This window comes from Salvelinus namaycush, chromosome 40 (genome assembly GCF_016432855.1).
Source record: "Salvelinus namaycush isolate Seneca chromosome 40, SaNama_1.0, whole genome shotgun sequence".
In the NCBI taxonomy this organism is placed as follows: domain Eukaryota; kingdom Metazoa; phylum Chordata; class Actinopteri; order Salmoniformes; family Salmonidae; genus Salvelinus; species Salvelinus namaycush.
In genome coordinates, this window is record NC_052346.1 from 8,537,556 (window position 1) to 8,562,602 (window position 25,047).

General features: G+C 42.7%; 2 protein-coding genes across 2 annotated transcripts; both read left to right on the forward strand.

Annotated features, from left to right (window-relative positions):
• Positions 1-936: 936 nt before the first annotated feature.
• Positions 937-4,732, forward strand: otos2 (otospiralin 2). Its single transcript, XM_038979479.1, has 2 exons — positions 937-1,000; positions 4,539-4,732. Exons 1-2 carry the CDS (start codon positions 937-939, stop codon positions 4,730-4,732), a joined length of 258 nt encoding a protein of 85 aa, XP_038835407.1.
• Positions 4,733-14,801: 10,069 nt separating this feature from the next.
• Positions 14,802-19,928, forward strand: LOC120033197 (augurin-A-like). Its single transcript, XM_038979481.1, has 4 exons — positions 14,802-14,991; positions 16,967-17,014; positions 18,163-18,323; positions 19,779-19,928. The coding sequence occupies exons 1-4, from the start codon at positions 14,802-14,804 to the stop codon at positions 19,926-19,928; spliced, it is 549 nt and encodes a 182-aa protein (XP_038835409.1).
• The last annotated feature ends 5,119 nt before the right edge of the window (positions 19,929-25,047 follow it).

Sequence of the window (25,047 nt, forward strand, 5' to 3'; positions counted from 1 at the left end):
TAATGTATGCCATTTAGCAGATGCTTTTATTTACCGTCACAAATTGCATACATTTTCTTATGGGGGTTACAAAATCAATGTAGGTTATGAACTTTTGTCACTTTCAAGATCAAGATGTGCAGGTATTGATCGAACGTTTTACTGTACATGAAAGGATGATTGATGATTGTGTTTTATTAAATGAATGTACAAATTTAACAGCCATCATATTTTCTGCAACAGTACACGATTGCCATGCTCAGGAGCATAAGCAATGGTAAGTTATCTAGATGGGTACAATTTGTCTGCATCGGACCTAGTTGGTGAGGGGTAAGAGAGTGTTGACATTCCCCTGCTCCCCCTCTCCTCCATCTCCCCTTCGTACACAAAGGAAGCCTTTCAGTCCGTTGACATGTCTGCTTCAGGTGTGAGAAGTGGAGACTGGGTAGGAAAGACAGGGCGGTTGGTTCGGAGTTAAGGTATGGCATGTGGATCTGAAGTGTGAAGGACCAACATATCCTGGACAGTTCTGTTTACTGTATCTGTCCTCCCATCCAGGGTCTGGGTATATCTGGACATACACACACACACACACAGAGCAAAAGGACCAAGAGCCTGGATCCAGCACCAGGTACCTGTATCAGTGTAAATTAATATTGTTTATTGATTTTGTTTTGGGTGTTTTGTCTGTTTACTGGGGGGGGGGAAATGTCAACATTGCACCTGCTGCAAAATCTGAAATGTACCTTCAAATGTTACATGTGGCTCTTAGTCTTCTTACTTGATTCAAACCTTCTTTGTTGTGTCCTTCTGTTCTCTGACACAACTCCTCTCCCCAAGAGAAACCTTAAGATGTTACAGAACAAACAAAACCATGTGGGGGTTAAAAGCTGTGACAATTTCTCACAGTTTGTGGTTGTGTTTCTGTCTTTGTGCGGCCTACCACAGTGTAAAACCATGCCTCGTCTTTGTGTCTCAATGCTGCTCTGGGTCGTCCTGCTGGGTCTCCTCTCTCTAATAGGTGAGTCAGCCTGTTAGCGCTCCACAGAGGTGAGAGCCTCTGAGCCTGTGTCATTTTCATCAGTGATAATGGAAGGCATCCAAAAGGTCCCGGTGAGCACAAGACATCTCTTCAACGTCATTGTAACCTATTTTGCGCATAAGGGTAGTATTGGATTGTGAGGTGTACTTGGATGAAACTCAAGTCTGAAGTGGCGGCGGCCCCTCTCTTCAATTCATCTCTCCAATATCTCTGTGGGCTGATGTGAAAGAACTGAGAAAAGAGCAAAGTTCACTACCTCTCTACTGGGTTCTCGGCTCTGTGTGCTGTAGATGGATAAGAGGAGATGGAGAGAGGAATCCTCCACTATTGAGACGTTAAAAGTGAGTTAAATGTTACATCTGAATGAGACTGTTATTGGCCCGCTGTTGTCTCTTACTGCAGTCTGGAGCAACTCTCAGAAACCGTCAACTGGAACTAATTACCTTGGAGATGCAGCCTGACAGTCAGTCAATTTGTTTCTCTGGAGGGAATGTTGTCCATTAGTTCACTAGGAATGTAACCTTCTGACAAACTACTTTGACATTTCAACAGCCGGTACAGTCAACAGCAACAAATAAAAGACCGGTATTGATTATTGTGTTTTTACTGGGTTCTGTCTCGATGCATCAAATATAAAGTTTAGTCCTCAACATTACATTGTTTATAGTCACACATTTTTCTGTCAACTTGGATTTTGTTGTGGAATATGAGGAGAAAGTTTAAGGTTTTTCTTTCAAATGAAACGGATGCCCTCCCATGATATACCGTGTTCTTTGTATTGGTATAAGGACAGTTGGCACCATTTCTTCAACAGCACACCACAATACTGTATATTTAATTGAGCAGAGCTTCCTGCTTGCCTAGCCTACATAATACATGTGCAATTTTGGCTATTCAGAGACGTAGAGCTTTTGTCACAACATCCCTCCAAGATATTTGATTGAGTGGAAATGACGTTGTTTTGATGAAAAGCATCTGGTTGTGGGTCAGAATAGACCAGTCGTAGTTCATTCCCTTCTTTTGCTTTCTCCCTCTTTCGTTTTCATTGAGACGATAGAAGTATCACACTGTGTGCCTACCTTGCTTAGCGCTCTCTAGTCTCTGTTGACCAAGCTGAGCGTTTCTCTTTCCCCTCCTCTATGTATCCTCCCAGACCTGGGTCCAAATACTACTCGAGATTTTTCAAATACGTTTAGCGTTTGCTTCGGTCTGCCTGGAGTGCCAGGCGGGCAGGGTTTGTATTTTCCCGACTATTCTATTGGTTCTATTGTGCCAGGCAAGCTCAATCAAGCCCAGATAAAGTATGTTGAAATGTATTCAAATAGTGTTTGAACCCAGGTCTGTTTCTTTCCACTGGGCTTTACCTTCTTCTTTGATCTGTCGCGACCTTCCTATCCTCTGAGGAGATTTAATAAAGGCTGTGAATGTCTGAATGTCAGAGCAGTCCAGGGCCAGGCGCAGCACATGGCACTTAGCAGTCAGCCGCTCCATATCCTCTTCACCCCCTGTCTTACACCTCACTGCCTCTGTCTCCCTCTCTCTGTCCGCAACACCCCCGTCTGCTAATCTGCTGCTGCCTGCCCAGCGTGTTGCGCAATGTCAGAGATAGAGACAAGGAGGGAGAGAGAGTTGATAGACAGAGATTTTTTTTTAAAGCACTCCTCAGTTAGACTAATTAACTTTATCTCTGTTTTGTCACAAGTCACCCATCAACAGGGCTGTGTGAGTCACCATGAAGACCCAAATGGTGCCTTCGGTCTGAATAATTCCTGTCTTTTCTCCCTTGAACTCAGGGGCTGAGGAAACAGCAGGAGAAGAAGGCAAAGGTGAGTGTGGGAGACTGGGTAACCAGGGGTTACCAAGATGGGGTTGGATTCAATCAAACCAGCCCTAGAAATGTTGATTCAATATTTTGAGTTGTGCAACTATAGCTTGAAGACATACACTGAGTGAACAAAACATTAAGAACACCTACTCTTTCCCTGACAGACTGACCAGCTGATTCCAGGTGAAAGCTATGATCCCTTATTGGTGTTATTTGTTAAATCCACTTCAATCAGTGTTGATGAAGTGGAGGAGACAGGTTAAAGAAGGATTTTTAAGTTTTGAGACCATTGAGACATGGATGTATTGTGTATATGTGCCATTTCAAAGGGTGAATGGGCAACACAAAATATTTAAGTGGCTTTGAACGGGGGTATGGTAGTAGACCAGAACTAGAACCAACATTTCTCTACTGCATGCAAGTAGTGTAAATTGTATATAGAGGCCTGCTCTATGTCCTCAGAGGACCCTGGAATAGACATGTATTGACACTCACCAAAGAGGAGAAAGGGAGGGGATGGAATGTCTGCATGGAGGTCATGTGACGCACAGTACTGTACGTGGGATAGACAGAGAACACAGGTTGACACCAGATCAGGCCTCTCATGCACTTGACTTTGAACGGGGTATGGTAGTAGGTGCCAGGTGCACTCGTTTTAGTTGGTCAAGAACTGCCACGCTGCTGGGTTTTTCACACTCAACAGTTTCCCCTGTGTATTAAGAATGGTTCACCACTCAAAGGACATCCAGCCAACTTGACACAACTGTGGGAAGCATTGGAGTCAACATGGGCCAGCATCCCTGTGGAACACCTTGTAGAGTCAATGCCTTGACGAATTGAGGATGTTCTGAGGGCAAAAGGATGGTGCAACTCAATAGGGGGTGCAACTCAATATTAAGGTGTTCTTAATGTTTTGTACATTCAGTGTATGTACACACACAGCAAGGGACAAGTAGAGAGGTCAGAGGGACAGATGTAAGAGAAGACTTCCTTGGTGCCTCCACACTACGTGGTGTTGTTCCTTATCATATTCCTATAGTCTCTCACTCACACCGTTGTTATGTTTGAGTTGGGAGCTGTGGAGTGTTGTTGTCCTAGCCTGCTTTCCCAGCGTGTACCTGGCCCTCTCTCCCACCACCCCACAGTGAGAGGCCTATCTCTGGGCTTAGGGGATGTCCGGCGCCCCTCGCCCCTGACTGGTCTTTAAACAACCATAAGCCTGAGATGCTCAACGGGGGCTTTGGTTACAATTCGAAGACAAGACGTTTTTTTTACAAGGTATTATATTGACTTTGGTTAAAGGAATGCGGCTTAAGCTCAGGTTGTATTGAAGGGGTGACAGAGAGGTGAACACAGAGAAATGAACGAGGCTCCTATGGTTGGTGTAGCAGGGAGGAAGGCTGGGAAGTGGGAAAATTGCCAGGGTAGATTTTCTCATTGGTGAGGCAGACATCCCTTTAGCAAAGGTTCCGTATGGCGGTTCTATCAATGTCACAAACACACATGTATAATCAATGAATACAGATTGTGTGTTGATTGTGTATTACACTGAAAGTAATGTATGTCGTAAACGGCTATCAATCCATGTCAAGTTGTGTCATGTGTCCAGTCTTAGTGAAGTGCAGTATCATTCACTCTGATTGGTTCCCTTTTGACGTCCTCTTCTCTTCTCGTGCTCTCATTGGTTCCCAGCAGCAGATTTGGGGCGTGAGAAGCGCAGCATGCCCAACTGGGCTCTGACCTCCTCTGACTTCTTCGGCTGGGTGGAGGCTCTGCGCGAGCATGCTGGTTATGAGAAGATTGAAGACTTGTCCAGAACCTTCTGGGCACACTTCCCCTCCGCCAGCCGCCTGGGCTATGAGCTGTCCGACCCTGACGAGGAATGAGGAACCACAACCACAACAACAACGACGTATATAAAAACTGGTGAATGATCAGTTTTGCCTTTTTAGATCCAAAAGAATAAGAGTATATGGACAGGGGGGACCTGAGTCTAGATCCGAGTAGGAATGCTGATCTAGGATCATGCCCCCCTGTCCATGTAATCTAATGAATTGTGATCTAAAATAAAGAAACTGATCCTAGATCAGCACTCCTTCTCTGAGACGCTTTATGATTACGGGACCAGAACTAGAACCAACATCTCTCTACTGCATGCAAGTAGTGTAAATTGTATATAGAGGTCTGCTCTATGTCCTCAGAGGACCCTGGAATAGACATGTATTGCCACTCACCAAAGAGGAGAAAGGGAGGGGATGGAATGTCTGCATGGAGGTCATGTGACTCTCAGTACTGTACGTGGGATAGACAGAGAACACAGGTTGACACCAGATCAGGCCTCTCATACACTTGACTTTGCCTTGTTTTGTGTCCGTGAACAATAAATCTGTATGCGTTCTGTGTGTGAAACTGCTTTTCCACCACGCAATTAAACTCCCAGGGCCCTGGAGATGTAATTCTTGTGAATAGTCTGTTTCTTTAAACTTGTCTTGAACAGCCGCTGCATGCAAAGCTCTCCTCCCAAAAGATGTGCTTGGCGCCTAAGTTAAAGTTGTTAAACATTTGATTCATGGAAAAGTACAGTCGTGCAGAAGCTATCAACATGTTTGTCTGTCAGAATCCTGGCTCGCTTGAAACTACTACTCGGGTCTAGTTTCCTGAACACAGATTTTGTTTATTCTCGGACTAAAAATAACTTTCTTACCAGGCTTAATCCGTGTAATCAACCATATGCAAATCCACATACCAGAGATGTCTGTAACTATTGAGTGATTCAAAGAGCAGTGATGTGGGCATGTTTGAATACTCCAAGAATTCATTTTTTACCTCTTCATATATGTGTGTTCTTTCCCCTGGCAGGCAGCAACTGCATGTTGAGAGAGATCAGAGAGAGGCAGTGAATATGACATGCCCGTGTAGCAGTGGCAGGGCATAGGGCATGCTGTGTAGTGGATTGTGGTGGCAAGGCATAGGGCATGCTGTGTAGTGGTGTGCGGAGTGATCACGCAACACGGGGGGAAACTTTACCATTAATAACACACACTTTGAAGAAGAAGCCCTCCCCCAGTTGCCATGGTAACAGATGGACGGAGGGGATAGGTGGATGTAGAGTTGTTATAAGGATGGGCCCCAGACCCAAGGGGATGGTGTCAGGTTAAGATGGTGTGTATCATCCTCATAGCTACACAGTACACCTAAACACTTATCTACGGCTGCCGGTTCTAAGAAATCAAGAACAAAAGGAGTATTGAGAAGCTGTGTGTTGTGTACAAATCTCATGAAGTGCGACCTTTCTCCTATTTCTCAGAATCTACCCAGTTTAAGTGTTAGTTATTCCCCGTGTGTGTGTGTGTGTGTGTGTGTGTGTGTGTGTGTGTGTGTGTGTGTGTGTGTGTGTGTGTGTGTGTGTGTGTGTGTGTGTGTGTGTGTGTGTGTGTGTGTGTGTGTGTGTGTGTGTGTGTGTGTGTGTGTGTGTGTGTGTGTGTGTGTGTGTGTGAGAGAGAGTGAAAGAGCGCTTTTTGCCCATCTCTGTGACTTGTCTTTGAACCCTGTTTCACACTAGAGACCTGCCCTGAGCTGAGTGCAGGTGTTCCTTCCTCTCGCAAGAGCACAGTCAGGAATGCAGACTGAGCCTCTCACTTTCAGGGTACGTGTCAGGCAAACCATTCAAACCCCAAGGTTAAGGTGTGTTCCATCCCAGTTTTATAATGCCATTCACAGATTATCACAAGGGGAATCTCTCCTGTGTGTATGTGCCTTACAGACAGAGGGGTCTGTCGTGTGACTCCCATGCAAGCCACAGCAGCTGAGTTCTCTGTGTGTCTTGACTCTTGAGGAAGAGTCAGTTTGCACGCTGACAGATGTTTGCCATATCGTCCTCTGTCGGTTGGTGAAGCAGTGGCTCCCTGAAAGCCTAATCGACCATTAACTGAACATCGCCCGCTCAAGGATGGCTTGCTTTGAAGCACAGAGAAATACTTTCATTCATTTCATCTTGCCCTAGTAAACAATTGAATGTTATCAAATGCTTGCGTTGGTAAATGTATTAGATCATATTTACTAACAAGGTAAAGAGAAATATTTGATCCCATAGACAATGATATATACAGTTGAAGTCGGAAGTTTACATACACCTTAGCCAAATACATTTAAACTCAGTTTTTCACAATTCCTGACAATTAATTCCAGTAAAAATTCCCTGTCTTAGGTCAGTTAGGATCACCACTTTATTTTAAGAATGTGAAATGTCAGAATAATAGTAGAGAGAATTATTTATTTCAGCTTTTATTTCTTTCATCACATTCCCAGTGGGTCAGAAGTTTACATACACTCAATTAGTATTTGGTAGCATTGCCTTTAAATTGTTTAACTTGGGTCAAACGTTTTGTGTAGCCTTCCACAAGCTTCCCACAATAAGTTGGGTGAATTTTGGCTCATTCCTCCTGACAGAGCTGGTGTAACTGAGTCAGGTTTGTAGGCCTCCTTGCTCACACACGCTTTTTCAGTTCTGCCCACAAATGTTCTATAGGTTTGAGGTCAGGGCTTTGTGATGGCCACTCCAATACCTTGACTTTGTTGTCTCTAAGCCATTTTGCCACAACTTTGGAAGTATGCTTGGGGTCATTGTCAATTTGGAAGACTCATTTGCGACCAAGTTTTAACTTTCTGACTGATGTCTTGAGATGTTGCTTCAATATATCTGCGGCTGCGTGGTCCCATGGTGTTTATACTTGCGTGCTATTGTTTGTACAGATGAGTGTGGTATCTTCAGGTGTTTGGAAATTGCTCCCAAGGATGAACCAGACTTGTGGAGGTCTACAATTTTTTTTCTGAGGTCTTGGCTGATTTCTTTTGATTTTCCCATGATGTCAAGCAAAGAGGCACTGAGTTTGAAGGTAGGCCTTGAAATACATACACAGGTACACCTCCAATTGACTCAAATTATGTAAATTAGCCTCTCAGAAGCTTCTAAAGCCATGACATCATTTTCTGGAATTTTCCAAGCTGTTTAAAGGCACAGTCAACTTAGTGTATGAAAACTTCTGACCCACTAGAATTGTGATACAGTGAATTATAAGTGAAATAATCTGTCTGTAAACAATTGTTGGAAAAATTACTTGTGTCATACACAAAGTAGATGTCCTAACCGACTTGCCAAAACTATAGTTTGTTGACAAGAAATTTGTGGAGTGGTTGAAAAACGAGTTTGAATAACTCCAACCTAAGTGTATGAAAACTTCCCACTTCAACTGTATTTACCAACAACAGACTGGTAGCCATTTAGTGTGTATAACAGACGTATGGTATATATTGAGTATATAAATAAATATTGGGATTGAGACAGAACAGGCCTAGATGTAACGGATGTGAAATGGCTAGCTAGTTAGCGGTGGTGCGCGCTAATAGCGTTTCAATCGGTTACGTCACTCGCTTTGAGACCTTGAAGTAGTTGTTCCCCTTGCTCTGCAAGAGCCGCGGCCTTTGTGGAGCGATGGATGACTGTTGTTGATGTGTGCAGAGGGTCCCTGGTTCGCGCCCGGGTCGGGGCGAGGGGACGCCATAAAGTTAAAACTGTTACATAGAGGTGAGTCTTGTTGTGTCCTGTGTTTTTTATTTACTGTTGATATACTGTCTGTACACCACAATAAGACATAGACAAGGACAAGGACAAAGATGGTTTGTCCATAATCTGGACTAGACACAAACACTTTTTCACAATGCCACACTAACAAACACAGCAGTCCTTGATTTGCAAGCTGCAGAGAGGATCAATGAGGTATTCAACACAACAAAAGAGGGCACATTGTTGCCTTGCCTCCTGTCTCCATCAGCAATGAAGAGAAAGAGAACTGATGGTAAATATCCAAGTATTGATTTCACATATAATGCCTTTAACACCTCTCCTACCTTCAGTGAGCGGACAAGGACGAGGTTGCAGTATGTCTTATACATGGTGGTGTCATCTTGGTTGACAGAAATCAAAAGTAGGGAAATATATACAGTACTAGTCAAAAGTTTGGACACACCTACTCATTCAAGGGTTTCTCTTTATTTTTTACTATTTTCTACATTGTAGAATAATAGTGAAGACATCAAACTTTGAAATAACACATATGGAATCATGTAGTAATCAAAAAAGTGTTAAACAAATACATTTTAGATTCTTCAAAGTAGCATCCCTTTGCCTTGATGACAGCTTTGCAAACTCTGGGCATTCTCTCAACCAGCTTCATTAGGAATGCTTTTCTAACAGTCTTGAAGGAGTTCCCACATATGCTGAGCACTTGTTGGCTGCTTTTCCTTCCCTCTGTGGTCCAACTCATCCTAAACCATCTCAATTGGGTTGAGGTCAGGTGATTGTGGAGGCCAGGTCATCTGATGCAGCATCATCAATCTTCTTCTTTGTCAAATAGCCCAGCCCTTACACCGCCTGGAAGTGTGTTTAGGGTCATTGTCCTGTTGAAAAACAAACTAAGCCCAAACCAGATGGGATGGCGTATCGCTACAGAATGCTGTGGTAGCCATGCTAGTTAAGTGTGACTTGAATTCTAAATTAATCACTGACAGTGTCACCAGAAAAGCACCCCCACACCATCACTCCTCCTCCATGCTTCACGGTGGGAACCACACATGAGGAGATCATCCGTTCACCTACTCTGCGTCTCACACAGACAGGGCGATTGAAACCAAAAATCTCAAATTTGGACTCATCAGACCAAAGGACAGATTTCCACCGGTCTAATGTCCATTGCTTGTGTTTCTTGGCCCAAGCAAGTCTCTTCTTCTTATTGGTGTCCTTTAGTAATGGTTTCTTTGCAGCAATTCGACCATGAAGGCCTGATTCACACAGTCTCCTCTGAACAGTTGATGTTGAGATGTCTGTTACAGTGGCGATTTTAGCGTGTAAATTTTTTTGATGCATGCCAGCAAAGACACTACACAACACAACACTAAACAATACAACTCTAAACAATACATGAATTGCACTTTATAAGCGACAAGCGGTACCCACAAACTGTTAAAGCTGTCCTAACAGCAGACCTTTCCTTCCAGCACCATGGAGTGAATCCTTATCCTTAGCGAACCAGTTCATTCAGCCTCATTTACTGCCTTTGTAAAAACATAGCTGATATGACTGACTTGCTTAAACAAATATGGTTTCTACTGACAATTGAGATGTACAATATATGGCATAAGGGAACAATGAGCGGATAAGAGGCATTCTGTAATTTCGATTAAGACGTTAATGAGCGAGCGACGACGGACGTAGGCAATATAACAATATATAACAATATAACAATAACAATATGCAATAGCACTTTTGAAATGTACAGCGACAGAATACAGAACATGGGCCACTCTTACAGTATTTTCCCTGTACACCAAGTCAGATAAGGAGAGCATATACAGTGGGGCAAAAAAGTATTTAGTCAGCCACCAATTGTGCAAGTTCTCCCACTTAAAAAGATGAGAGAGGCCTGTAATTTTCATCATAGGTACACTTCAACTATGACAGACAAAATGAGAAAAAAAAATCCAGAAAATCACATTGTAGGATTTTTAATGAATTTATTTGCAAATTATGGTGGAAAATAAGTATTTGGTCAATAACAAAAGTTTATCTCAATACTTTGTTATATACCCTTTGTTGGCAATGACAGAGGTCAAATGTTTTCTGTACGTCTTCACAAGCTTTTCACACACTGTTGCTGGTATTTTGGCCCATTCCTCCATGCAGATCTCCTCTAGAGCAGTGATGTTTTGGGGCTGTTGCTGGGCAACACGGACTTTCAACTCCCTCCAAAGATTTTCTATGGGGTTGAGATCTGGAGACTGGCTAGGCCACTCCAGGACCTTGAAATGCTTCTTACGAAGCCACTCTTTCGTTGCCCGGGCGGTGTGTTTGGGATCATTGTCATGCTGAAAGACCCAGCCACGTTTCATCTTCAATGCCCTTGCTGATGGAAGGAGGTTTTCACTCAAAATCTCACAATTCATGGCCCCATTCATTCTTTCCTTTACACGGATCAGTCGACCTGGTCCCTTGGCAGAAAAACAGGCCCAAAGCATGATGTTTCCACCCCAATGCTTCACAGTAGGTATGGTGTTCTTTGGATGCAACTCAGCATTATTTGTCCTCCAAACACGACGAGTACCAAAAAGTTATATTTTGGTTTCATCTGACCATATGACATTCTCCCAATCTTCTTCTGGATCATGCAAATGCTCTCTAGCAAACTTCAGACGGGCCTGGACATGTACTGGCTTAAGCAGGGGGACACGTCTGGCACTGCAGGATTTGAGTCCCTGGCGGCGTAGTGTGTTACTGATGGTAGGCTTTGTTACTTTGGTCCCAGCTCTCTGCAGGTCATTCACTAGGTCACCCCGTGTGGTTCTGGGATTTTTGCTCACCGTTCTTGTGATCATTTTGACCCCACGGGGTGAGATCTTGCGTGGAGCCCCAGATCGAGGGAGATTATCAGTGGTCTTGTATGTCTTCCATTTCCTAATAATTGCTCCCACAGTTGATTTCTTCAAACCAAGCTGCTTACCTATTGCAGATTCAGTCTTCCCAGCCTGGTGCAGGTCTACAATTTTGTTTCTGGTGTCCTTTGACAGCTCTTTGGTCTTGGCCATAGTGGAGTTTGGAGTGTGACTGTTTGAGGTTGTGGACAGGTGTCTTTTATACTGATAACAAGTTCAAACAGGTGCCATTAATACAGGTAACGAGTGGAGGACAGAGGAGCCTCTCACAGGTCTGTGAGAGCCAGAAATCTTGCTTGTTTGTAGGTGACCAAATACTTATTTTCCACCATCATTTGCAAATAAATTCATAAAAAATCCTACAATGTGATTTTCTGGATTTTTTTCTTCTCATTTTGTCTGTCATAGTTGAAGTGTACCTATGATGAAAATGACAGGCCTCTCTCATCTTTTTAAGTGGGAGAACTTGCACAATTGGTGGCTGACTAAATACTTTGTTGCCCCACTGTAAGCAGACATTAAAATCTCTTACGATATTAGATGATGGCATTTCTCTAAAACAGGTTATAGGCTACATGAGTCAGAACAGTAATGTTAGGCGAAATTGAGAGGTGAAAATAGACCAAATTATTAGGGTGAGGCACATTGGCTACTAACAGCTTACTACACAACATACACTTAGTATTACTTTCTTAGCTACAGTATAAATATCTCCCTTGCATATTACATAATTTATGCAGCAGCATGCAATACATTTTTCGACTCACTCCTTGGCTTTTGATGTGCTCACTTAAACATGAAGGTGGCGCGGCGGTTTTGTCATCAAAGTCTGGCATTCTCTGGTGGGAACTCAGAAGAAAAACACACAGCCACTCCATTGAATAGCAGGCTACTGTTACTGATTGCTTTGCACTGCTTGCAGTTAGCCACTGATTCCTTCCAAATGACTCATTGTTGAATTTGCGATTTCTAACTTGTTGTGTAATCTTTATGTCCAATGGCAGATGAACACCGATACGCTTTATCTATATTTTCTCTTCATTATTTCTCTTCACATGACAAGGATTTAAAAGGAGTTGCTAGTAGATTGTCGACTTGATTTATGATGATGACTGCTAGCTAAGACTTTGAAAGTAAGATGTTGACATGATCAGTCCAATCAAAGCTACTGTAGATATAACGTGATTTGATGTAATTCTATCTGTGGCCATGGACCTTAAGCCTTCTTGGATGGGCACTTCTAAAAGAACTCTATGTCAGAACCCAAGGAACAAACCTTTTCGAGCTCTAACCTTAGACTTGGGGGTGACGTACTGTCCCATGAGTGACAGAAAACTGAGCCAATCATGACAGAAAACTGAGCCAATCAGGCGCAACGCTCTGTATTTTCTGCTGGCTTGCCCCACCACCACAGAAAGCACTGAGCTAGGCTGAAACACCTGCATTTTGGAGCTGCCTTAAGAAAGCAAAAAAGAGACCATGTTTGTATGATTTTATTAACAAAATGAAATTGTTTAAAAAATATATTGTTTGCAAACTGATATGTGACACGTATTAATGTCTAAATAACAAGCAAAAAGGGAAAGCCTAAAAATGTGGGGCCCTGAATGACGGGTCGCCACTGGTCTGTTACTTGAACACTATGAAGCATTTATTTGGGCTGCAATCTGAGGCTGGTAACTAATGAACTGATCCTCTGCAGCAGAGGTAGTTCTGGGTCTTTATTTCCTGTGGCGGTCCTCATAACAGCCAGTTTCATCATAGCACTTTTGCGATTGCACTTGAAGAAACTTTCAAAGTACTTGACATTTTCCATATTGACTAACCTTCATACCTTAAAGTAATGATGGATTGTCGTTTCTCTTTGCTTATTTGAGCTGTTCTTGCCATAATATGGACTTGGTCTTTTACCAAATAGGGCTATCTTCTGTATACCACCCCTACCATGTCACAACACATTAAAAAGGAAAGTAATTCCACAAATTAACTTTAAACAAGGTGTCACGCCCTGACCTTAGTTATCTTTGTTTTCTTTATTATTTTGGTTAGGTCAGGGTGTGACGAGGGTGGTTGGTTTAGTTTTTGTATTGTCTAGGTGTTTTACCTGTCTAGGGTTTTTGTATATCTATGGGGTTTTTGTATGTCTAGGTATATGTAGGTCTATGGTGGCCTGAATTGGTTCCTGAATTGGTTCCCAATCATCTCCTCCTTACGACGACCGTGACACAAGGTACACCTGTTAATTGAACCGCATTGACTACCTCATGAAGCTGGTAGAGAGAATTCCAAGAGTGTGCAAAGCTGTCATCAAGACAAAGGGTGGCTACTGTGAATAATCTCAAATATATAATATTTCGATTTGTTTAACACTTTATTGGTTACTACATGTTTCCATATGTGTTATTTCATAGTTTTGATGTCTTCACTATGATTCTACAATGTAGAAAATAGTACAAATAAAGAAAAGCCCTTGAATGAGTAGGTGTGTTCAAGCTTTTGACTGGTACCGGGAAAAGGGTGCAGAATTGAGACAATTTAAAATCAAATCTACTGCTCCCTACCTGTGTAGAGAGGACTAGTCTCCATGATCTTGGGGCTCCGACAAACTTCAAAGAAGAGTAAGGAAATGTAATTTAATTCAAACGTTTTTTTTTTTTCTCTGTGGAGATGTGTTTTTTCATGTTCAGAAACATCTGTCCTTCCCTTGAGATATTTAGCTCTTTCTGCATGGAAACATGCCCCAGGGGGAAAGTTCCTTGAGCGGTGTTCCATAAATATGGTCCCAGATTTTGTTGATTGCAGCATCATGATGCTATTTGTTTAGTTACTACTTGGTCTGAAAAAAGTGCAGGAAAATGATAGTTTACTGCTGACTGTGTGGAGGAAATATGATATGGAGGTTTTCTGTGTTGTCTTTGAGGAAATGTTTCTGTTCTCAGTGTTTCTATGACATCATTGGTCAGGCTTGACAGTTGTTTGACAGTTACAATTTCCACTTTCTGTATAAAGACATTTGACAGAAAAACAACACAATATCTCAGTAAGAGAAAGCACAATATCTTAGCCGGACACTACTCTAGATGTAGCAATGCTCGGTCACACTTTATTTGGATAGTCCATCTATACATGCTCTACAGATTGTCATACTATCAACAAACTATCTGTTGATAAGCAACTGCTTGCTATGGTTAGGGCTAGGTTTAGAATACGGGTTAGGGGTAAGGGCTAAGGTTAGGGTAAGTGTTAAGTTTAGGGTTAGGATAAGGTTATGGTTAGTTGAAGTGTTACTGATAGCTTGTAGATTGTCTGTAGAGCATCTACAGATGGACTATCCAAATAAAGTGTTACCCATCCAACAAACATATCACCCACACATTAAACGAGAGAGAATGACCGAGTGCTTCTGTTTGGCTGGGTCTTCCTTTTACGACATTCCTGAACCGGCACAAGCAGGTTTTCCACCATGAAGGAATGTTTGTTCTCTGGGCCTGTGGGGAGACTCCTGCTTCCACTGCTCCTGATTCTCCTCCCGCTTCCTCTACCCACTGCTTCCCGAGACTCAGAGAGACGTCTGGGACAGAGAAGGAGACCATGGCTTTCCACAACCTCTGTCTGCAGGTTCTACTGCTAACTGCCTTCCTCTCCTACTGCGCTCACTCAGGTAAAACCCTTCCGTCACTCACATCCGTATTGTACATTTGTGATTGAGTGTACTCACTGACCCATCACATTTATACTGTAAATTCGCAGGTTGATTCATTCAAATGTCATAGTATGTTGCCACGTGACAAAATTGTTACAGAGAATAGAGATTTGGAAAAGGGTGTCTGCATGCCTGTCTCGATACATTTTCCCATCTCACTTCTTTTTTTTTTTTTAATTGCTGAGATCAGCCGAGACTGGATTTTTTCTTCTTCTTGAGGACAGTGTGACATCTGATTTCAGTGGCTATTCTATCCGCCTTCTAGCCACCATCTTGGATGCTCTGTAGGAAGCTTTGATTTTTGAAGTTCACCGGGAGAAAGAATAATGGTTGAGACAGAGAGGGAGAAAAAAGGAGAGGTAAACCAAGAGAATAGCAAGAGGGAGGGAGAGTAAAAAAAAAGGGGGGGGGGGGGGGGGGAGAGAGACAGAGGGATTGAAGTATTTGTGTGTGGAGGACAAAAGGAGGTCAAAACACAGCTCCTGGAGGGAGGATTTCACACCCTCATATCATATTGTTTGTCCGTGAATATCACCCTCCTACCGTCTACTGTCTGCTAGCTAGAGGAAGAAGGTCTCACTACCTCTCTAACCGGCCATCTAATATCAAACCAGACCCCACTACATTTAAAGAACTACATTGATACAACACATTCATTACCCTTTACACTTGTGGGAATGGGCCTACATGGATAGGGCTACATTGAAATGTTTCTTACAGAATGACTATGAAAAGCATATGCATAACCATGGTAACAATTGAAAGGGAACAGTTTGGAGATAATGGGAAAATGATTAGACCAAAGTTGGGCACACCTGACACAAGACTGAATCCAAACATTACACCGTTGATTTTATGTGCCTTTTACTGTACTTTTTGCCACATTTGTTGAAAAAAAAATCTGAAAATACTCTGGATATATTCTGTAACATGACGATAATATTTCTGGGGAAGGTGAGTGAGAGGTCTAACTGGTGTCTCCAAGTGGTCACACAACTCTCCAAAGTGTGCACAGTTCCTAAGCAATGTCAATGCACTTTTATGACTCAAAGAAGAGTCTTCAATTATGTGTTGTTGTTTTGCGGTCCTAGCTGTGCCATTGAGGAACTAGAGCAAGCATACTTGCAGTTGTTTCGTTTGGAACACAACCCCTCAGTCCCTGCCATCCCTGCTTTGGTAACACTTTGATTAACTGGAGTGTTTTTTAAGTATTGATATGGTGAACGGGTATGAAGGGAGGGATATACTAGGTTTTTGTATACTGCATTGGTTTGACGTCTTAATAGGAGAATTGTAACACTTAAATGTTTCAGAATTAGATTTCTTAGATACTCCTTTCGTGAACTCTCTCTCTGTCATCGGGCATTACAATGATATACACTGAGTGTACAAAACACCTGCTCTTTCCATGACATAGAGTAGACTGACCAGGTGAATCCAGGTGAAAGCTAGAATCCCTTATTGATGTCACTTGTTAAATCAGGTTAAAGAAGGGTTTTTAAGCCTTGAGACAATTGAGACATGGATTGTGTATGTGTGCCATTCAGAGGGTGAATGGGCAAGACAAAAATATTTAAGTGCCTTTGATCAGGGTATGGTAGTAGGTGCCAGGCGACTGTGTCAAGAACTGCAACGTTTCCCGTGTGTATCAAGAATGGTCCACCACCCAAAGAACATCCAGCCAACTTGACACGACTGTGGGAAGCATTGGAGTCAACATGGGCCAGCACCTTGTAGAGTCCATGCCCCGGCGAATTGAGGCTGTTCTGAGGGCAAAAGGGGGTGCAACTAATACAAATATTTTGTACACTCACAGTACGTCTTTCATAGTAATGATATAACAGTTGATACACCCTGATTGTAATGTTTAGGTCAAGTAGAATATATCTGATGTGTCTTTATTTAACCTATTTTGTCTGTGCGTCTCCAACAGATGGCGCAGGGGAGAACAAGCTCCACAGACTACTCAAGAAAAGAGATGGTAATATGGATTATGGCTGTTTTTCATGAGAAACATCTCACAGCTGAGACTACACACACACTGACTACACTGAGCCACGCTACTGTAACGTCTGCTTCCAACTCACGCTCTCAAACACATAGATCCCCTGAACGCAGCTCACTTTCCAGCCAACTTTCCAGCTCACACTCTCAAACACATAGATCCCCTGAACGCAGTTCACTCTCCAGATCCTAATCACCTGAATTCTGATCACCTGTTCACACACCTGTATGTCATTTACACACACTATTTAGTTCAGTTCATTGCACCCCATCATTGTGAGGTATTGTTTGTTTTGATACACATTCTATTCAGAGCTCTGTTTATTTCCATATTAGTCCTCCTGTGTATCATAGTTTTTGGCCATCCTCACTAACGATGCCTCTTTGCCTATTCCCTGCCTGTACTTTTGCCTATCAGATTTCCTGTCGTCAACCTCTTGCCTGATCTCCTGGACTACGTTATTAGCCTTTTCCCTGCCTGTACCGTTACCTTTTTGGATTCCCTGTGTATGACCTTCTGCCTGTCCCTGGACACAGCTACCTGCCTCCTCCTGTGGTCCTTTGCTAACAAACACCTGCTGCGCCCTGCGCTTTAAACCAGCACTCTGTCTCCAATCGTATTCATTAAAACTACATCCACATGTCTGCATCATTAATGTCAGGAAAACAATTCACCTTTCACTTGCCTAGCTAAATAAAAATAAATAACTTTATCGACAAATCCACCTCAGGCGGTAAACTTTTCACACTTGTCTAGCTTTGAATAGCCCTGTCAAGTTCAGACAGACCTCCATGGCACGCAACACACGCAGTCCTCTGTGGGATGAGTGCCTGGATTGATAAGTGACAGTCTCAGATGATGATGGCTTCATGAGTCTTATTAATAATCTAAAAACACCCGTTGATATTTATAGAGTGTCGCTGATGCAGCCTTAGGCTCCTCTCCTGTCTGTCCTGGCTGCTGCTGGCCGGTCAGAACCACTCTCTCTCTCTGTCACTGACAGCTCCCCTGCTCCCTACACACTTCCCCTGCCTCTGACCCTGCTGTAGGCAAACAGGTGTGCTTATTGACTTCTTTACATCCACACCTTGACCCATGACCTCTCCTTACCTGTATTTCCTTAGTGGGCGGAGGTACGAAGCCTGTGTGGGTGGCGGTGGCCCCCTCTAAGGCCAAAGAGTTCCTGACCTCCCTACGGAGGCCCAAGAGGAACATCTGGGACCGCAGCAGGCCAGATGTGCAGCAATGGATCATGCAGTTTATGCACATGGGGTATGACGAGGCGGTAGGTGCACTGCACACTGTACCCTTCACAATGCACTGCACTCTGCACACACAGACGCTTTACCCATTGGTCAGTAAAGCATTCCTACAGTCCTTAGAGTGATCCGATCTAGTAAACTACAACTGCATCATATACTATCATGTATTATAAAGTGGGTGGTTTGAGCCCTGAATGCTGATTGGCTGACAGCTGTGTTATATCAGATGGTATACCACGGGTATGACAAAATATGTATTTTTACTGCTCTACTTATGATGGTAATCAGTTTATAATAGCAATAAGGCACCTCGGTTGTTTGTGGTATATGACTAATATACCACGGCTAAGGGCTGTATCCAGGCACAATGCAAGAACAGCTATTAGCCGTGGTGTATTGGCCATATGCCACACATTATTGGCCATATATCATGCGTTATTGCTTAAATATACAATTCCATGTAACATTACAAATAACTGACTTACAGGAAGAATGTACAGCACAGTAGCAGCACATTCCTATGATGTTCCTAGTTATGTTCCTTATACCATTAATCTAATCAGAATTATTTTCCTTTAATATGGTTATAGAAACTCTGACTATTTTTCCATCCTGTATAAGTCCCATGGTGGCATTTACAGGAATGATAGGTCAACATATGAAAAGGTCAGTCTTTATGTTTGCTTTAGTCTCATACAGGCTGTACAGAGACATGACCTCCCGTCTACAGCAATGTCTTAGCAACACAATGCAACCACTCTCTGCCGTCTAGACAGCTCGATAAGAAAGTGTGTGTGTGTGTAACCTCTCTCCACTGTCCAGACAGCTCTATTATAGGGTGTGTGTTGATATTTATATGAAAGCTAGCGAGGCTGTGTGATTCGATTAATGTCGGTATCTGTGACACATGTCTCTTACCGGGCTCAGCAGCTGCCCCCTGTGTGTGTCAGTTCATCCCAGCTCCAACATCAGTCCATGAAGGGCCGTAATATTTCCCGCACGTCTGCGTCCATTGTCCAACAGCGGCGGACCTGTCCAAACCTTCTCGTCACATAAAGCCTAATAGAAAATGTGTCAGTTAATTATTCAAGACAAACAAGCACAAACGTAAGGCTGCCCTCTAACGCCAGTCATACTCTAACTCAGACACACCGTCCCTTCCAAGACTTCACCTATTCAGACATATTTACACTACTTTAAGTTGATTTCCCGCTGGGGTCATACATTATATACAACAACAAATATATATGCACTCAATGTACTGCAAGTCACTTTGGATCAAAGCATCTATTATGATATTATTTCATTGTATCTCCAGTTGTCCTTGAGTTGGATCTCTCCAACTGCATCTGTCACACAAATACACACACTGTGTCTTCTAACAACTTGTCTCTATTCACTCTCATTCAAACAAGTTCACGAGTCTCCTAGCTTGATTTCGTCAACGTTTTATCTCTTGTTGTCCATCCATCCCACAGAGGCTTGAGACTGACCTGTCCTACTGGATGGACCTGGCCCGGTCGTCAGACCAAGGTCGCCAGCACCATTATGACGAGAACGCCCCCATCGGGCCCCAGGACACCGGTTCCTACAGACACGGCGCCAATGTCAATTATGACTACTATTAATTGGCCCGCTGTGATTTACTCAGTTTCTCTGTCTCAACATAACAATCACATGAGCTTAAAGAGATAGTTCTGTGATTTTACATAGTAAGATATATGTTCCCTTAGACGACTTCAAAGTAAGGAAACAAATATGTTGTTTTGTAAAATCGCTGAACTGTCCCAATCACATGAGTGCTTCCTCCTTCTATGACTTATCCCTCTGATGCTATTCTGCACACATACAGTAATGTAGAGCCTTCTCTGTAATGCAAGAAATGGAGCTAAGACTATGGGTTGGGTTTCACTGTCTTTACATTGTATCCTTTGCTGTCTGGGAGATTGAGACCTGCTGGTGTACATGCTGTGATGGGACCACAATGCATTGGGTTGATCTGTCTGAATAACTAAATAAAGACAGTCAAAACCTTTAATAATGCATGACTCTTGTACATGTTGTGTCCAGTGTGTGGTGAACCAGCAGACTGTACAGATACAGGCAGTACCTCAACCAGCCTGTAGATTGGATGCCAATCTATCCCTAAACTGATGCAGAAAAACAAACCATCATGGTGAAATAAAGGCAAAGGAGGGGCAACACAGCAAGCTGAGGAGACAGCAGCACCAATCAGTCAACAGTTGAATGGAAGAAAAAGGAGGTTAAAAGAGGAGAGAAACTAGGTAGTAAGTGCTATCCCTTCTAACCTAAATGGATTTTCTGAATGATTGGGAAGAGTTAGTGCTATTTTGGATCCTTGGGATGTCCCTACCCTAAACCCTAACCTTAACCTTAACCCTTACCTAACCCTAACCTTAACCCTTAACTTAACCATTTAAAATGTCAACTTCAGTGTGTTCAAGTCAGAGTAGGGACGTCTCAAGGTTCCCAGATAGCACTGACCGATTGGGACGGTTTCTGCCACTAATGTGTAATTAAAGTGTGTTGTGTTTGAGTTCTTTGAGTTATTCTCTGTGATAGGGCTGCTTTATACAACTGTCAAACAGTCAGAAACTAGCAACAGTGGATGATAAATGTTCCACTCTGAAGCACAATGGAATATCTGTCAGTGATTTGTTCATGTCCATAGTCTCTTACAGATAAGACAGAGTCGTGTAGTTAACTATTGAATTTTGCAGTTGCTGTACACCCACCCACGCACACACCCTAAACAAATCTGTTTAGCAAGACTTTGTAGACAAACAGCCGTATGGACCGGGAGTAAAGTTCTGAGCGCTATGTTATTGCTTTCATATCCCTAGCTTACTGTACGTCTCATAAGTTCTCCTAACCTGCTACGAAAGTCATTTCTGAAATAAGCTGTGTACCATCTTGTCAAAACTACTTCTCTGTCAACACTACACCAGGGAGGTTGCTCCCTGCTCTGTCCGCCTCACCGCAGGGACAGAAGTCAGAATATTTCCTCTGAGAATAGCTACATTCACACATCACTGTTTCCCATCTTTTTATTTCACACAAATCAGCCATATCGCAGCCAGTTAGATTTCCTGCCTCTAATTTATAACACAAACAAGTTGATCTGTCATAGATTTGAATAATAATGTACACTACCGTTCAAAAGTTTGGGGTCACTTAGAAATGTCCTTGTTTTTGAAAGAAAAGCACATTTTTTTGTCCATTAAAATAACATCAAATTGATCAGAAATACAGCATAAACATTAATGTTGAAAAATTACTATTGTAGCTGGAAACGGCAGATTTTTTTATGGAATATCTACATAGGCCCATTATCAGCAACCATCACTCCTGTGTTCCAATGGCATGTTGTGTTAGCTAGTCCAAGTTTATCATTTAAAAAGGCTAATCGATCATTAGAAAACCCTTTCGCAATGATGTTAGCACAGCTGAAAACTGTTGTCCTGATTAAAGAAGCAATAAAACTGGCCTTCTTTAGACTTGTTGAGTATCTAGAGCATCAGCATTTGTGGGTACATATATGCAGGGAAAGGCACAGAAGGTGTGTTTAATAGTAATCTTGATGTTAATACTAAGCAGGAACCCAAAACCAATACTGCCTGATGACTGAGACTTACTGAGGGCTATATGAAGGGAGAGTAATCAGGGTGGTGATGAAGTCCAGGTGTGCGTAACGATGGGGAGCAGGTGTGTGCAATTCTGGTTGCCAGGACCTGTGGTTAGTAGACCACAACGTCGGGTACTGGAGGGGGGAATCGGGAGTAGACGTGACACCAGAATGGGAAAGAATCCAACTGGAAACCTGCTATAAAAGAATGAGAGACATCAGGGAGAATATATTGCCTTAAAGCTAGAATCCTTAATTGAAACAATAACAAAGCATTACCCTGACTCTGTTTTGGTAAAAAGCTGAGGGATGGGCCTGGAGAAACATAACCACTCTCAAATTCATGGAGAGAGCTGTGGATGCAAGGACTGACTATCCATGGTATTAACATTTTAGTTTGAACCATATTTTGATGCTATACCGTGTTTATATTGTTTGCAAACATTGGTGTAAAAAAAGCTTATAATTTGTGTTCTGATGGAGTATGACAGTTGAACTAAGGTCATGAGTAATTTATAAGTTCTATTCTTTGACAATCAATGGGTATATATCATTAATTTATAATTTAATTTGTTGATGTAGCAACTAAGGATTATAGGTTTAAAAAAAGGCATGTTGACTATCATTTAATCAACGGCCTTGGATACATGCCTCTGGGACACTATACACCCCAGCAAACAGCTCAGCCCATCAGCACAACATAACTTCTACATGACCGTTTCAGTTCATTAGACACATGCTCTTTCAGGCCATAAATCTCAGGGGGGGTGTCATGGATTCCTTTTAATTGATCTGTGTTTGTTTATCAGCGCTCTGCTTAGTGGAGGATGTGTATTGCATGGCCATACGCTACAGAGCTAAACAAGGGCCGGGCCAGAGGACTCAATAGCTGTCCATCTCACATGAGAATCAAATCAAATGTATTTATATAGCCCTTCTTACATCAGCTGATATCTCAAAGTGCTGTACAGAAACCCTGCCTAAAACCCCAAACAGCAAGCAATGCAGGTGTAGAAGCACGGTGGCTAGGAAAAACTCCCTAGAAAGGCCAAAACCTAGGAAGAAACCTAGTTCGGAACCAGGCTATGAGGGGTGGCCAGTCCTCTTCTGGCTGTGCCGGGTGGAGATTATAACAGAACATGGCCAAGATGTTCAAATGTTCATAAATGACCAGCATGGTCAAATAATAATAATCACAGTAGTTGTCGAGGGTGCAACAAGTCAGCACCTCAGGAGTAAATGTCAGTTGGCTTTTCATAGCCGATCATTAAGAGTATTTCTACCGCTCCTGCGGTCTCTAGAGAGTTGAAAACAGCAGGTCTGGGACAGGTAGCACGTCCTGTGAACAGGTCAGGGTTCCATAGCCGCAGGCAGAACAGTTGAAACTGGAGCAGCAGCACGGCCAGGTGTACTGGGGACAGCAAGGAGTCATCATGCCAGGTAGTCCTGAGGCATGGTAGAGAAGAGGTCTAAGAGGCAGGTGTGGTAGATAAATACTAGCAAGGCACTCGGAGACTGGAGTGTTTAATTACTGTGTAGAATATAGGGTCTAACAAGTCATTCTATATTAATTTTGATACAATCCATTGGAATATAGGATCTATCTTTATTTTCAAACAGTCCATCATATTATAGATTTGTGTGATGAGATTGGAGAAACGGTGGGCCAATACAGTAGAAATGTGGCGGTTAAAGGAATGTTATATCGTATTTGTGTTCTATCGATTCCCGGGGTCTTTTCATATTTTCATGTGTATCTGAGTGCTTCGTTCAAGCAGGCAGAAATACAGCCGGTATGACGCATCATACTGGCTGTATTTCTGCCTGCTTGCATGGGGAATAGCTCAACGATGCACAAATACGATATAACATTCAAAATGGTTGAATCTTTACTTTAACTAAGTTGATGGAACGGATGCCACACACACACAAAGAGACACACACCGAGACACACACGTACACATTTTTATGATGCACTAATTAAAGACAATATAACTGTGAGTGTCACTGGGATGTGAGTCATTTTCTCTCGAACCCCTCCACAGTTGAGGATGCCAGCAGATATAAAAACAGATCTTTCCATATGATCCCAGCTCCTCTAGTTTCTTTCACTTAGAAAAAATGACAATAGCTCAAATTGAAGTGTGGAGTTTATGATGGTCCAGATAGATGGTTCCTATGCATCATCATAATCCACACAGGACAGGCAGAACTTGACGAAAGCACCTCCCTGAAGCCGCAGGCGACGTGGTCACATGACACTGGAGAATAATCAGCAAAGATCTGTGTTGCTTATTGACATGTGAGATGAGGTAACGGGAAAGTGGATATGATGTTTCTGTCATGTCTCATCAGACAGAACTATTTCTACAACGATCCCTAGGCCTCTGTCATAAGCTTTCATCCTAAATGGCACAAACGTCTATCAAAAACAATCACTTTCATCATAAACTTCATAGACTCAAAACATCAGACATAGCCTACATACTGTATGTCTGCATGAAAGGTCTACTCTAACTAAATCACCCTCTGCCCTCTAGGACCTTAAGACAGAATCCAGGCCGGGCTGGTTAGAAGCCAAAGAGGAAACAGAAGAGATTTAAAGTCCTCTCTCTTTTCACATCCAGTATTCATCCAGTATTCCCCTGGGCTCACACCGAAGTCTCTATGTGTGATTGGCAAACCATGTTTCAACCCCAAAGAGAGATACTGGTCATGTCTGGCTTTTATGCAGTATGCACTGAAGACCGGCCACTAAATTACTGACAGGGACGGAGGAGGACATTGACTCACAGGGAATTTTTAATGACACTTCAGAATTATTTGACAACGACAAAATGTGACATTTCAACCCATAGAGGGAAATAATAGAGGATAATAAAGTGTTCTAATGTAATCTAAAACCAAATCATAAAAAATAATGGTCACATGGGTGCTCTTTGGCCTCTACTTGTCCGGGTTGAGGTTTGTTTTCTCACCAGAGCGTGGGCGAGAGTTGTAGTGTGTGACCTTGTCTAATAGCCGAAGGGCAGCCCAATGCCATGCCTAGTTACCACCTCGGCGTTTAATTAACTTATTCTGACTCCCCGGCCTCCTGATGC